This window comes from Anolis carolinensis, chromosome 2, assembly GCF_035594765.1.
Source record: "Anolis carolinensis isolate JA03-04 chromosome 2, rAnoCar3.1.pri, whole genome shotgun sequence".
NCBI classification, from domain to species: Eukaryota; Metazoa; Chordata; class Lepidosauria; order Squamata; family Dactyloidae; genus Anolis; species Anolis carolinensis.
The window spans coordinates 27,648,809-27,665,578 of NC_085842.1; the positions used below are offsets into that span (position 1 = coordinate 27,648,809).

The 16,770-nt window shown below is 42.8% G+C and overlaps 1 protein-coding gene across 1 annotated transcript in view; it reads left to right on the top strand.

Annotated features, from left to right (window-relative positions):
- Positions 1–16,770, top strand: part of sapcd1 (suppressor APC domain containing 1) — a 50,003-nt gene that overhangs the window by 14,041 nt on the left and 19,192 nt on the right. Inside the window, exon 2 of the mRNA XM_008121551.3 lies at positions 5,621–5,757. Within this exon, the coding sequence (XP_008119758.2) occupies positions 5,621–5,757 (137 nt within the window). The remainder of the gene's footprint in view (positions 1–5,620; positions 5,758–16,770) is intronic.

Here is a 16,770-nt window from a genome sequence, read left to right on the forward strand (position 1 = left end):
CTGGATAGCCATCTATCGGAGGTGCTTTGAATGTGATGTTCCTACTTCTTGGAAGGGGGTTGGACTGGATGGCCCATGAGGTCTCTTCCAACTCTAGGATTCTATGACAGCTAATATAGTAACATGCACTTGTCCTTCTTCTACCCCCTTCTTGCAACACTTATGCCCCTTTCACACAGCTGAATAAAATCCCACATTTATGGTATATATGCTAGTATGGACTCAGATAACCCAGTTCAAAGCAGATACTTTCTGCATTGATATTCTGGGATATAGGGCTGTGTGGAAGGGCCCTTTGACTGCAGTGGGAAATCTCCCAATATATGCCAGAATATCAGGACATAAAGACTTAAAAGAGGGGGCCGGAGAAAAGAGAGGAAGATGATTTTGGGGAAATTTATATTTTTGTACTCCCGCTCCTTCAATCTTAAAACTGGCCAATAGATTGTGGAAGCTGTAATTGAAAACTAGACCTACACTGCCATATAATGCAGCTTGAATTGGAATGAACTGCATTTAATGGGTCTACACCAGGCATGGGCCAACTTGGGCCCTCCAGGTGTTTTGGACTTTAACTCCCACAATTCCTAACAGCCTACCGGCTGTTAGGAATTGTGGGAGTTGAAGTCCAAAACACCTGGAGGGTCCAAGTTGGCCCATGCCTGGTCCACACTGACCATATAATGCAGTTTGAACTGCATTGTATGGCAGTGTAGATCCAGCCCAATAAAGTAATCAATTCTGAATCTCTGAATTTGATGTTCTTAAGAGGGAAGTTAAGGAAGGGTTAGTTAACACAGAAAGAGAAAACAACATGGGAATAAAAAGGTCCCTAACGGATAGATCCTGATTGGCAGCTGCTATCGCAGCTGCTCTCTGTGGAGCGAGGAGAATCTGGCAGGCCCCTATGTTTGGCACTGAGCCGTGGGCATCCCTCCATCTGCTGAGCTGGCCCCGAACTGCCTCATTGTCTGGGCAGCCTGCCATTCAATCGGTAACTGGCGGCCGGCACTGTATATCCCGTGCACGGAAGCGCTTGGATATCAGCTGAGATCTGGGCATCCTTCCCTGTGTGGTTCCGTTGCCTACTTTCTTCTGCCCTTGTTCCCTGCATAGCTGACCAACTTAGAAGCTGTCCCCAGTCATCCTTGCTTCTCTGTGGAGTTGTCTATGCTAGAAGAAGAAAAATCTGTAACTACCTCTATTGCAGTGCCATAGGAATACAGAATGTATGATCGTTTTAACAGTGAAAGTGCTTCTTCATTTAATGACCCTAAGGTCCCTTTCACACAGCTGAATAAAATCCAACATTATCTTCTTTGAACTGGAATATATGGCAGTGTGGTCTCAGACAACCCAGTTCAAAGCAGATATTGTGGGATTTTCTGCCTTGGCATTCTGGGATATAGGGCTGTGTGGAAGGGTTTTAAGTCCCGGTGTTATGAGAAAAAGAGGAAACAAAATCTCATCAACTTTCTTCCCACAATTCACGCTCTTTTGACATCTTTGTCATTAAGATGGAGAACAAATTACTCTCTAGATCAGTGGTTCCCAACCTGTGTTCCATGGACTGCACCAGTGGTCTGCAAGAACTAAAATATGGTCCACAGCCTCACCATTACTACACTGTTGCAACGAGAGTGACTGGTCTCGCGAAACCCTCTTATACTGCTGAGGCTTATTAAATATGATTTTCTGTAGGCGAGAAGATGTGACTACTGGATGGCATATGTTCTGTATCAGAAACTAGAGCTGATGTGGTCTACCCAAAGCAATTTTTTGAATCAGCGCGCCAAATAACCAAGCCAAATCTGAAGTTAACCAAAAATTGATTCATAACCCTTTTGGTACTAATGTTGGAGAGTGGTCCCTGGTCAAAGTGGTCCCTGGTTAAGTGGTCCCTGGTCAAAAAAAGGTTTGGAGCCACTGTTCTAGATGCTGATAGGCTTCAGCTCCCATCATTCTTATTGACATGCATGAGCTGATGAGACCTGCAATTCCAGAAACATCTGGAGAATGTTTCTGGGATTCCTTGCTCAATTTTTTTTTCAGGAACTTTTTTGTATGCAGGTCAATGGAGAAATTGCATATGAGAAGATGTAAAGAAAACCAAGGTGTTTAAAAGCTAAGTGGAAAAGGGAGCTTCATCAATTGCAGCTTTTCATACCATTACCACCACCACCACCACAACAACAATAACAATGTGTTGTTGAAGGCTTTCATGGCAGGAATCATTGGGTTGCTGTGAGTTTTCCAGGCTGTATGGCCATGTTCCAGAAGCACTTTCTCCTAATATTTCACCCACATCTATGGCAGGCATCCTCAGAGGTTGTGAGGTCTGTTGGAAACTAAGTAAGTGAAGTTTATATATCTTTGGGAGGCCCTGATTGATTCTTGTCTGGAATTCCCCTGCTTTTTGAGTGTTGCTCTTTATGTACCAGTATTTAAAACTCTGAAATCAGGACAGTACATAAAGAGCAACACTCAAAAAGCGGGGAATTCCCAACAAGAATCAAGCCAGCTAACACCTCTCAACAAAGGATTCCCGCATGCAGCAACCAGCAAGGCCTTGAAACCTCAAGGCCATTCAGTCCTAATCAAAGTGCCAAATTGGAATATTCACATACACCTCAAGCAGACAAGAGTTCGTTCTGTATGGCCATGTTCCACGTGGGGTGAATGTTACAATTGGCCTTCTTGATTAGCATTGAATAGCCTTGCAGCTTCAAAGCCTGGCTGCTTCCTGCCTGGGGGAATCCTTTGTTGGGAGGTGTCAGCTGGCCCTGATTTCCCCTGTTTTCTGAGTGTTGCTCTTTGTTTACTGTCCTGATTTTAGAGGGTTTTTTTAAATACTGGTAGCCAGATTTTCTTCATTTTCATGTTTTCCTCCTTTCTGTTGAAATTGTCCAATTGCAATATTCACACTTGCTTCAAACAGACAAGAGTTATTTTTCCCATCCTGGACCTTTCACAGATATATGAACCTCACTTACTTAGTTTCCAACGGACCGCTCAACCTCTGAGAATGCCTGCCATAGATGTGGGCCAAACTCAGGAGAGAATGCTTCTGGAACATGGCCATACAGCCTGGAAAACTCACAGCAACCCAACAACATCAATAAAAACTAAAAATAACAATTCCGTCATAAGAACTCATGATTTGGCACTTGGCTACCCTTACAGTAGGAGATGAGCTGAATGAAAGCTAGAGGATAAGATTAAATGTGTGGGAAAGAAATTGGGGGATGGAGAGAGATGAAGGGTAGGATCCCCGAGTCCTTCATTTTCTTTGTTTTGTCCCTTATTAATTCAGTCCCTAGAAAGTCAGCTGGGGCAATCAATCCCAGTGGACCAGAGCCAGTCTTGGCTCAGTTAATCAATGAGTTCCTGTAATTACTGACTTTAATTAAAGCGGCCCAAATGAGACCGGGAAGGGAGGGCAGTATTGAATTCATGAAAATGGGAGTGAACTAGATACAGTTATAAAACAAAGGGGTTATCTTTTTTCAGGGTGTTAACTAAAGCAAATGGAACTGTCCTCCTCCACCACTGCGTTGGGTGTTCAAATATCTACCAGGCTGTTCCAACAAGCACAGACATAAGAAGAGTGTCACATCTGTGGGCAGGGTCTTAGAACTGTCTTTAATCCAAAGTTGGATGTAGACAAGCTCCCTAAAATATCTAGATTTAGATGCATACCCAAACTGTCCCAATTTGGCAAAAACCATCTGCATGCATGGTGGCAGAAGTCCAATTTGCTACATCAGGAGCAGACAGTGTACATGCTGCACATTTCTTCAGATTGTTTTGCCTTTGCCAATGCAAAGGGAAGAGAGAGCAAGCTTGTTTTCTGCTGCCCTGGAGACTAGGACATGGAACAATGGCTTCAAACTACAGGAAAGGAGATTCCACCTGAACATTAGGAAGAACTTCCTCATTGTGAGAGCTGTTCAGCAGTGGAACTCTCTGCCCCAGAGTGTGGTGGAGGCTCCTTCTTTGGAGGCTTTTAAGCAGAGGCTGGATGGCCATCTGTTAGGAGTGCTTTGAATGTGATTTTCTTGTTTCTTGGACATCCCATGAGGTCTCTTCCAACTCTATGATTCTATGAGAGATGGGAAATGCTGCTGTATTCATGTCCTGCTGATGGGTTTTCTATAGACTACTTGTTGACTAATCTGTAAACAGAGTACAGCCATATATTCCAGTTCAAAATAGATAATGTGGAATTTTATTCAGCTGTGTGGAAGGAGCCTAAATTTGTCAGAATAGCAGGAAACCCTCCTTTTAAAAAATCCATGTAAACATATAAATAGTACTATATGTACTATTTATAAGAATCCTTATCCTTCCCCATAAGTTGAGTGATTCCTTATCCTCAAAAACAGGGTGTATATAACCCTTGTCTGCAGCACCTACCAAATTTTTCAAATGCACAAGAAATCTTTTTTACTGCCACCACAATAGAATCAGTAGCAGAGAATTGGCAAAGGCCACAAAAATGAGCCTCAGAAATGCACAGCCTGTACGTTGTCTGCCCTGATGTAGCAAGTTGAACTTCTCCCACCAGACAGATGGTTTTTGGAGTCTCTTATAGCATCATGGTCAACTATAAGCATCTGTCCAGTGATACAGAGTTAATTTTAAGGGCCTTGCACACTGCCATATAAAATCCAGATTATCTACTTTTAACTGGATTATATGGCAGTGTAGACTAAAAACATCCAGTTCAAAGCAGATAATGTGGATTATTTGATTTCATAATCTTTATTATATGGCAGTGAAGATGGAGCCTTAGACTGTTTGAAAAAAACAGATTTTGTTTTGAATAAAATACACCAAGCTTAGGTGGTGCAAAAAAAAATTATCTGATCATACAAGGAACTAGGAGCCCCAAGTGGCACAGTGGGTTAAACTGCTGAGCTACTGAACTTGCAGACTGAAAGGTCAATGGTTTGAATCTAGGGAGCAGAGTGAGCTCCTGCTGTTAGCCCCAGCTTCTGCCAACCCAGCAGTTCTAAAACATGCAAAATGTGAGTACATCAATAGGTACTGCTCCTGCGGGAAGATAATGGTGCTCCATGCAGTCATGCTGGCCACATGATCTCAGAGGTGTCTATGGACAACGCCGGAAATGGAGATGAGCACCAACCCCCAGAGGCAGGGAAAACTTTTACTTTTACCTTAAAAGAAACTGACACAAAATACTGAGATACATAAAACCCTTGTGGATGTCCAAAACAAAATGGAAGCGAACTGGTATAAAATCTAGGACTTCTGAACTTTTAAAATCAGCTTGAATGCCTGTGACCCTGTTGGTAGTTTAGCACTAGGGTTGCAGTTTGAGGCTGAGAGAAGATATGAAAGTTGAGAATGGACTTTGTATGTGTGAATTCTCTTCTGTTACTTCAGGAAAGAGATGTTGGACCTCATCAGCAAAAGGTCTTATAAGATTAGAGTAGGGTCTTGGTGTCCAGTGGGGTTTGCAAGTCGAATGCTTGCAACTCGGAGACTGTCTGTATAAAAGTCTCAGAAGGGAATGACCTGACTTATGCCATTTTAATGCAACCAACATGATTCCAGGTCAGATTAATCTTACTACTCTTTATCTTTATTCTTCCAGGAGAATCAGAAGGGAAGGGCGTCACTCGATCCCGTAGCATCAACAGCTCCCTGTGCCAAGCTGGACGACGCAGGAGCATCCGAAACCCCAAGGAGACCCGCAGACACACCATTTCCAATGCCATGGAATATGATATGGTGAGGGGCCCATGAACTCTTATATTGGGTAGAAAGAGAGAATGCCTTAGGTGGAACACATTCAGGAGAAGTATTGTCAGTCCCTTGCTTGTTGCTCTTGAGTTTTTATGGAATTGTTTTGTTATTTCAAATTTGTATGTGTTATAAAATGGTTTGATGCTTTTTAAGCTGCTTTTAATTGTTTATAGAGTTTTAGGCTGGCCATAAACTCTATATACTGACCATATAATGTAGTTAGAACAGCATTGAACTGTGTCATATGGTTCTACGCTGACCATTTAATACAGTTCAAACTGCACTTTAATAGTAATTGTAGAACAAACATTTTGTAAACATTTTTAATTGTTTTGGGAGCCACTTTGGGCCCCACTTTACAAGAAAAGTAGCATACAAATGCAACAAATAAAAGTTGTTAGCCCTCTGTTGAATGGCAGGACTATGTATGTCCTCTCAACCTAGTTTATCCCACTAAACTACGGCAGACCATCCATCTCAGATGAATACTGGCCCATTGTCAATATTCAATTGGCAGTCCGGGTAGCTTAATTATATAGGAAAGGAAATTTATTTATCGTGTCAGAAGAGAATTGAGAATACAGTATAGAAAAACCACAAACAAAGTTAAAAACTTCGCATTATACTAAATGTCCTTTGACTAGAAGCTGGCCACTTGGAGTGCCTCTGGTGTCTCTGTAAGAAGGTCCTCCACTGTGCATGCTGCAGGGCTTAGGCTGCATTGTAGTAAGTTGTCTGTGGTTTGCTCTTCTCCACACTCATATGTTGTGGACTCCACTTTGTGGCCCAATTTCATTAGAGTGGCTCTGCATCTTGTGGTGCTAGATGCAGTCTGTTCAGCGCCTTCCAGGTCACCCAGTCTTCTGTGTGCCCAGGAGGGAGTTTCTCATCTGGTTTCAGGCATGGATTGAGGTTCCGGGTTTTAGGCTGACACTTTAGGACTCTCGCTTGCTGAACTGTTCCTGCAAATATCTCTGTGGATCTTAGGAAGTTATTTCTTCATTTAAGGCATCTGAACAGAGGATGGCCCAGAGATGTCAATGCCTTGGTCCTTACATTACAGGCTGCTACTTCCCAATGGATGTCAGGTGGTGCAATGCCGGCTAAACAGTATAATTTTTCCCGAGGTGTAGGGCGTAGACATCCTGTGATAATGTGGCATGTCTCATTGAGAGCCACATCCACTGTTTTAACATGGTGAAATGTTTTCCACACTGGCCATGCATATTGAGCAGCAGAGTAGCAAAGTGCAAGGGCAGATGTCTTCACTGTATCTGGTTATGATCCCCAGGTTGTGCCAGTCAGCTTCCGTATGATATTATTTCTAGCACCCACTTTTTGCTTGATAGTCAGGCAGTGCTTATTGTAAGTTAGTGCTTATTGTAAGTCAGAGCATGATCCATGGTAACTACCAGGTATTTTGGTGTGCTGCAATGCTCCAGGGGGAATCCTTCCCAGTTAATCCTCAGAGCTTGAAGTGCTTGTCTGTTCTTAAGGTGAAAAAAAAAACACATGTCTGTGTTTTAGATGGATTAGGAATCAGCTAGGTTTCCTTGTAATAGGCAGTAAGAGCACCTAAAGCGTCGGAAAGCTTCTGTTCAACCATTTCAAAGTTCCCTGCTTGGCAGTGATGGCACAATCATCAGCATAGATGAAACCCTCTGTCCCTTCTGGCAGTGGCTGATCATTTGTGTAAATGTTAAACATTGAAGGAGCAAGCACACTCTCCCGAGGCAGGTTATCTGTTTTCGCCATGAGAGAAGCCTCCCAACAGGATAGTAACACATCCGGGTGTCCCCTGGACAACATCTTTGTAGACTGCTAATTCTCTCACACCAGAAGTTACTTGCAGGATGGAGAAGGAAACACCGTGTTGTCCTTTGCCTTAGGCCATTTCAGCAGATATTGTTGTTCCAAACCTTTATCATTTAGAAATAATAATGAATATAAAGTCAGTCCTCCACATTCACTGGATACAGGACCCTTGCAACAGTGAAAAGGATACTATTTCTAAACTGATAGAACACCTCTCTGGGAATCTCTAAATCCTCCAGTTTGAAACTATAGTTAAGATGACCATAGCATTGCACTGAAGAATGTAAACATTTATAGAGATAATATTTAATCAGATCCACAAAAGTCAAACCTACAAATGAGGAGTTCCAACTGTATTATTTTTTAACCATAGGTTTATTCAGGAAGCACAGATTATAGGTTAATTTATTTAAATCCACCACCTCAGTGTATAATTGTTCCTGGAAGCTGCTCTATTCAAGACTGTATGAGGCTGCCAATGAATACCATGAGCTGCAGGCTATATTTCAGAGGAAGGAACTGGCAAAGCCATCTTCGAGCATTCATTGCTTAAGAAAACTATGAAATTCATGAGATCACCATAAGTCGACAGGTAAATTGAAGACACATGAACACACTACAGGCTAAGCAGGTCTTGACTGTGGCCCTGAATTTTAATCTAAGGAACCTAGAGGAGACGTTGTCTTGGAAAGAACACTGTTATAGTTCTAGGACTGATTTTAGCTGGTGGTCCTCATCCATGTATTAATCAGGGCTGACGCTGCTTAGCTTCTAAGATCAGACAGTATCTGCTGCCTTTGGGATATATAGGCCAAGGAAATAAGAATAGGGTTGCTGTGAGTTTTCCGAGCTTTATGGTCATGTTCCAGAAGCATTCTCTCCTGACGTTTCACTCACATCTATGGCAGGCATCCTCAGAGGTTGTGAGGTCTGTTGAAAACTAGGCAAGTGGGGTTTATATATCTGTGGAAGGTCCACAGTGGGTGAAAAACTCTTGTCTGTTTGAGGCAAGTGTGAATGTTGCAATTGGCCACCTTGATTAGCATTGAATGGCTTTGCAGCTTCAAAGCCTGGCTGCTTCCTGACTGGGGGAACACGTTGAAATAAGAATACTTGATCAAAAATTATGTAGTGTGTTTTGTGGTACAACTAAGATTAGTACTTGATCCTCTCCAACACCAGTTTGAACCTTGATTTCTATGTGACATCAGCTCTCATTTGGACCATAGGCAGTGGGTTTCAATCACCGATAAAGTCAAGGTTGGCTGGATCAAAGGCATTGCTCATATAGGAAGTACACTGTTTATCCAAGAAGTGTAACACAAAACTGGTAGCATTTCTGTGTGAACTAGCTAGCGCCTTTTCATGAATAGAAAAACTGCAAGCTTTAGGTTTTCATTTTATAGAAAGGAACGAACCATCTTCCCTGAGTTGCCATTTCTCTGTTGCATTGTTCACACAAGTTGACCAGTCGCGAGAGCAATGCTTTTTGTTTAGTTGTTACCGTTGTTCATTGTTCTTGTGCAATATCTCATCAGAACTGAATCTGAGATGAGGAATGTCTAGTCCTGTAGGCAGAGTGAGCCTCTTGCCTCAGGCAACAGATTTGTGGCCTCCTGAAACAGCAGCAAATAGTTATGTGATTTGCTCTGTTTAACTGGCAGGGAGTCATATGGAGATTTTTATAGATTTTTTTGCCCCAAGGATCAAAATCATGTGATGTGGCTTAAGTACTATATAAGTTTGGTATTCATGAGTAGGAAGAGATGTGGTAAACTCTTGGATTAATTTCCCATATATTTCCTTGAATTCCATCTCCTTTCTCATGCCATTCTTTGTTCACTACTGGTTGTGAAATCTAATGAGCATTTTGTACACATGTTTTGGTTAATCTGTGCTTGTTTTTAACTTTTAACTTCTAACTAACTTGAAAGAGGCAATCCCATTTAATCTTCCACTGTCCCACTTCCTCAGCTACTTTTAAAATGTCCCAGTTCCTCTTTTCCCCTCCCATTTCCCCCCTTAATTCTCAACTTTGTTCATTTGCTGTAAACTGAATTTTGCTCTTCTCTTCAGGATAAGGCAAAAGCAAAGTTCTTGTGTGTTCCTCCTCCTCCTATTTATACCCTGCTTTTTCCCTTGAAGATTGAGACACATTTCCAACTTGACTTCTATTCTGGTGCTGCTTGGCCACATGTCTCTTTATTTTCATATTGGAGGGTCAGATTTCTCCATTGACTAAAGCACATTTGAATATTTGAGAGCTAAATTGGAAATAGCTGCACCCAGTCTCTGTGCATATATCCCTTTGTAAATAAATGGCAATTATAACCTTATTGAAAAGGGAAAATGATGTCATATCCATTTGAACATGTGGAGACCACCTTTTGAAAACCACTAGTCAAGAAAAGCATGAGCTTGTTAGAAGTCAACCCTTTGAACAAGTGATATTCATAAGCATTCATGTAATGGCACACAGGTAACTCAGCTGTTAAACTGAAGAACCATGTCTTTAAACTGCCAAGAATAAAGACATGGCCCTACAAAATATATTTGGTTAGCAGAGGATGATTGTTTCTTTGAAGCTGAAATTGCAGTTGCCCAAAACATATACACTCCCTTGAAACCTCTTAGTTTAAAATATGCACTCAGAGATAAAAATAAAACAAAGAAACAAAAAAACAAAACAAAAACAAAATCTTCTTTGAAGAATAAGATACCTTGTTACTCACAAACATCTTGTATTAATTCACCATATAGGCACATTTCTTACTAAAGCTCAATTATAGATAGGATGTAGTTTCTCTGTGTGTTGAGTGCACAGGGTATCATTCTTAATCATAGTCCATAGTCTTTAGACATATTTCTACTTACTGAAGTCTATAAGTCATACTTCTCTACTGAAGTTCAAATGGCAACATGGATCCACCTCCACTGAGGTGTAAAACAGACACGTAGCCACCTCCTTTGAGGTGTGATGCAAACTTAATACAACATGGAGTCCTGAGTCTGAACATGCTCAGTACAATCACATGTCTATAACCCCTCCCACACAAAAGAGATACAGTCAAACTGGCAAATCAACATACACATACAAGTTAACAAATATATATATTAACAAATAAAAGGCTTGGGAGGTTGCTATATCCAACAGACTAATGACATTTATGGAGCCTCCGGTGGCTCAGTGTGTTAAAGCGCTGAGCTGCTGAACTTGCAGACCAAAAGGTCCCAGGTTCAAATCCAGGGAGCTGAGTGAGTGCCCGCTGCTAAGCTCCAGCTTCTGCCAACCTAGCAGTTAAAAACATGCAAATGTGAGTAGATCAATAGGTAACACTCCGGCGGGAAGGTAACGGCGCTCCATGCAGTCATTCCGGCCACATGATTTTGGAGGTGTCTACAGACAACGCCGGCTCTTTGGCTTAGAAATGGAGATGAGCACCAACCCCCAGAGTCGGACACGACTGGACCTAATATCAGGGGAAACCTTTACCTTTACCTTTAATGACATTTATATAGGCCTTTGCCTTTACCTTTAATGACATTTATGTGTGCCTTTGTGTTTCTGTATATGTGTGATTACACTTCTCTAGGCATTTGCCATTCCTCCAGTATGATTCTGTGGTCAACTTCCAGCTGACATTAACTATAGAATAGTTAATATAGAATAGCACTACAAGACTTAGAGAAATAATATTTCAATTAAAGTAAGTGGGGTTTTTTTATTTTTACACTTTTCCCATTTTTGCAGGGGTCTTGCATCCCTAACCCCAGCAAACATGGAGGGATGACTGTATAAGCATTTTGTCTGTTCACATTTTGAAAATGCACATAGAATTTTGTGTATATTTCATTTCTCCACCTTGTACCATAAGCCTTGTAAATGTTTGAAACCCTAAAGCAAACTGTTCCTCTCTTGCACATGACTTTTGTCTCCAGTGTTACTCCAAAATAAGCCTTTCCAAACTTCATATATGTAGGTTTGTACATAAACTTCTTCTTCATGCACAAAATGTCTTATGCTACACATGTTGGCTAAAATCAGAGACTAAATACAGTTACCCTCAAGTCAGATCTGCCAGGAATGGGGATCTAGCCAAATAATTAGAGATGACCTTGGGGCAAACTACATTGTGCGGAAGTGAGTATTGCAATCCCAGAAAGGTTTTGTGAGGACATGTGTGCATTTTAATGGACCGTCCCCTTGGAAATTAGTATTGAACTGGACCCAGCCTTTCCCCTCTCCATCATTTTCTTTCCTCGATAGTCCTCTGCCCTCACCAACTGCTTCCCTCCACCCCAGGGATCCCAGAGTAAAGTTTACATAGACCAAAACAGATGGGAGCAAATGGGGTGAACAAGAGCAAGGAAGGAGAATCAGCAGGGCATAGAGTTTGCATGTTGGAGTAGGTTTTAAGGAGACCAGGGCTCAAACTTTTGCTTGTCTATGGAAAAGCACATTGTCTCAGCCTCAGAGGAGGGTTATTGAAAACTTCCACTGAAAATTTTTTGGCAAGAAAACCATAGGATATGGTCACTCCAGGGATGCTACAGTGACAACTGGACACAGCTCCTGTGCTCCTGTGCCTTGTCTGGCAACCTTATAAGCCCATCACTTTAAAGCACTTAAAAGAACACCAGGATTAGCAGCATCCAAAATGCAGCACCAGCATCCAAATGCAAACAGATGACTCTGATGGAGCAGAGGATCCAACAGCTCGAGCACCGTATTAAGACCCTTAAGGACATTCAGGCACTCGAGCTCTTCTTGGACACTGCACAACACGCTGCTGTAGATCTGCAGCCTGCATCACACCAACACCACCATGACCATGATCAGGAACCTTATGGGGAGATCAACTCAAAGGTAGACAACCCTCAGGCTTGGAAGGAGGTCACCCATAGAAGGAGACACAGGACCAGGCAGCCTCCGCAGAACTCCTCTGCTCAGCTGCATTTACACAACAGATTTGAAATTCTAACACCATTAACATACAATCAGGAAACACATCTTGTGGAGGACCACAGTTTCTTAGATACCACTCAGTGGGCCACCCTTGATCAATGCTCAGGGGATAGCCCTGACGGGGACAGTGCATCACCACATTCACACTTATGTAATCATGCAAATGCTCCATCCCCAATTGTAGACCAGGAGCAACAGGAACATCCTTGGGAGAGTAATGGGCTCTCGGATGTATCTCAATGGATTGTCATTGATGAATGCACTGGGGATGTTGAGGAGGAGGACAACACTTTACACCTGCATGATTCACTTCAACAGGAACACTCTTCAGGGGACATACACACTGTCTTGCACAAAAGGGACCCTGTCAATCCTCAAAGGAAACAGGTCTTGGTAGTAGGTGACTCCCTCCTTAGAGGAACGGAAGCCATCATTTCCAGACCGGATGGGATGGCTCGAGAAACATGCTGCCTCCCGGGGGCAAAAATACACCATATCACCAGAGGCTCAGCAGGCTCCTAAAGCCCCATCACCCTTCCCACCTTATGTTGATTCATGTAGGTACCAATGACACCGCTAGGCATACTTTACAAAAGATCACAAATGATTTTCGAGCTCTGGGAACAAAGCTAAAACTGTATAATGTACATGTGATCTTTTCATCCCTCCTCCCCGTTGTAGGACACGGTTCTACAAGGGCCGGAAAAATAGTACAGGTCAATAACTGGCTCAGAAAATGGTGCCAAGAGGAGCATTTTGGCTTCCTTGACCATGCTCTACTCTTCCAGGAGGATGGCCTATTGGCAAGTGATCTCACACAAGCAGGAAAACATCTTTTTGCACACAGACGCACAAACCTCATCAGGCACACTTTAAACTAGATCCACTGGGGGAGGGGAACAACAGCCTGGCGAACACTATATTACCCACGACCACAGGGAACCGCCAAAAGGCTAAATGGAGGGCTGCACAAACACAGCAAGGACCAAGTACAGAGAGCACAATAATCCCAAATAAACAGTTCGAGGGGAGGTCACAGGGGCTTACATGTCTTTACACCAACGCTCAGAGCATAGGAAATAAGCAAGACGAACTCCAACTTTTAGCACAGCACCACACGTACGACATCATAGGCATCACTGAAACCTGGTGGGATGACTCCCATCACTGGAATGTAGCCATTGAGGGCTATAACCTCTTTCACAGAAATAGAACAAAAGGGAGAGGAGGGGGAGTAGCTTTATATGTCAAAAACAGTTACGTTGCAGAAGAAATGCAAGACTGTAATCCGGGAAACCAGCTTGAAAGCATCTGGATAAGAATCAAGGGAACCGGGACTCAAAAAGATCTTGTCGTGGGTGTCTACTACAGACCTCCGAGTCAGGATGAAGGACTTGATGAAGCCTTCTGTCAACAGCTGACCAAACAGGCACAAAGAAGAGATATAGTAGTCATGGGCGATTTCAATTATTCCGATATCTGCTGGAAAACAAACTCAGCCAAGAGTACAAAGTCCAACAAATTCCTCACTTGCCTTGCAGACAATTTTATGGTCCAGAAGGTAGAAGAGGCAACAAGAGGATCAGCAACTCTTGATCTAATCTTAACAAATGTGGAAGACCTGATCAATACAGTTGAAGTGGTTGGATCCTTAGGGGCAAGTGACCATGTGCTCCTGGAGTTTGCAATACAAAGGAATGCTGAAACTAAGACAAATCAAACACGCATTCTCGACTTTAAGAGAGCTGACTTCCAAAAAATGAAGGAATTACTGAGCGGCACCCCATGGACGCCAATATTAAAAAACAAGGGAGTTAAGGATGGATGGGAGTTTTTCAAAAGTGAAATACTCAAGGCGCAAATGCAAACAGTGCCAACAAAGAAGAAAAATAAGACAAGTGCAAAGAAGCCAGAATGGATGTCCAAAGAACTTCTAACTGAGCTAAAGCTCAAAAGTGACATGCACAAGAAGTGGAAAAGGGGAGAAATCACCAAAGAAGAATTCAAACGTATAGCCAACACCTGTAGGGAAAAGGTTCGCAAGGCTAAAGCACAAAATGAGCTCAGGCTTGCCAGGGACATAAAAAACAACAAAAAAGGCTTTTTTGCTTACGTTGGTAGAAAAAGGAAGAAAAAGGAGGCGATAGGGCCTCTGCAAGGAGAAGATGGGGTGATGGCGACAGGGGACAGGGAAAAGGCAGAACTACTTAATGCCTTCTTTGCCTCGGTCTTCTCACAAAAAGAAAGCCATCTTCAACCTCAGCAACATGGAATGGACGAAGGATTTGGGGAAATCCAACCCCAAATAGGGAAACAAGCTGTCCAGGAACACCTGGCCTCTCTAAACGAATTCAAGTCCCCAGGGCCAGATCAGCTACATCCAAGAGTATTGAAGGAATTAGCGGAAGTTATTTCAGAACCACTAGCAATTATCTTCTAGAGTTCTTGGAGAACGGGAGAAGTCCCAGCAGATTGGAGGAGGGCGAATGTGGTCCCTATCTTCAAGAAGGGAAAAAAGAACGACCCAAACAATTACCGTCCGGTCAGCCTCACATCGATACCAGGCAAGATTCTGGAAAAGATCATCAAGGAAGTGGTCTGCGAACACTTAGAAACAAATGCGGTCATTGCTAATAGTCAACACGGATTTACCAAAAACAAGTCATGCCAGACTAATCTGATCTCTTTTTTCGATAGAGTTACGAGTTGGGTCGATACAGGGAATGCTGTGGATGTAGCGTACCTGGATTTCAGTAAGGCCTTCGACAAAGTCCCCCACGACCTGCTGGCAAACAAACTAGTAAAATGTGGGCTAGACAAAACTACGGTTAGGTGGATCTGCAATTGGCTAAGCGAACGAACCCAAAGGGTGCTCACCAATGCGTCATCTTCATCATGGAAAGAAGTGACAAGTGGAGTGCCGCAGGGCTCCGTCCTGGGCCCGGTTCTGTTCAACACCTTTATTAACGACTTAGACGAAGGGTTAGAAGGCACGATCATCAAGTTTGCAGACGACACAAAACTGGGAGGGATAGCTAACACTCCAGAAGAAAGGAGCAGAATTCAAAACGATCTTGACAGACTAGAGAGATGGGCCGAAACTAACAAAATGAAGTTCAACAGGGACAAATGCAAGATACTTCATTTCGGCAGAAAAAATGGAAATCAAAGATACAGAATGAGGGACGCCTGGCTTGACAGCAGTGTGTGCGAAAAAGACCTTGGAGTCCTTGTGGACAGCAAGTTAAACATGAGCCAACAATGTGATGCAGCAGCTAAAAAAGCCAACGGGATTCTGGCCTGCATCAATAGGGGTATAGCGTCTAGATCCAGGGAAGTCATGCTCCCCCTCTATTCTGCCTTGGTCAGACCACACCTGAAATACTGCGTCCAATTCTGGGCACCACAGTTGAAGGGAGATGTTGACAAGCTGGAAAGTGTCCAGAGGAGGGCGACTAAAATGATTAAGGGTCTGGAGAACAAGCCCTATGAGGAGCGGCTTAAAGAGCTTGGCATGTTTAGCTTGCAGAAGAGAAGGCTGAGAGGAGACATGATAGCCATGTACAATACGTGAAGGGAAGTCATAGGGAGGAGGGAGCAAGCTTGTTTTCTGCTGTCCTGCAGACTAGGACACGGAACAATGGCTTCAAACTACAGGAAAGGAGATTCCACCTGAACATCAGGAAGAACTTCCTCACTGTGAGAAGGGCTGTTCGACAGTGGAACTCTCTCCCCCGGGCTGTGGTGGAGGCTCCTTCCTTGGAGGCTTTTAAGCAGAGGCTGGATGGCCATCTGTCGGGGGTGCTCTGAATGCGATTTCCTGCTTCTTGACAGGGGGTTGGACTGGATGGCCCATGAGGTCTCTTGCAACTCTACTATTCTATGATTCTATGATTCTATGATTCTATGATTATATTGTGAGGAAAACCAGCATTGTATGTAGAGCTTTCCAAACATTTCATGTTGGTGACACACTTTTAAGACATGCATCAGTTCATGACACAGTAGTTCAGTTTTACTAGCAGACCAGAGGTTAATAATAATAATCATCATCATCATCATCATCAGACTTTATTTCTAGACTACCCTCTCTTCTCAAAAGGACTCAGAGTTGTTTACAAACATTCAATGCCCTAAATAAGCACAAAACACATTAAAAATACAGAATAATAAGCAATAATACCAATAAACTTATAACAAAGGAATTCATTTATTTA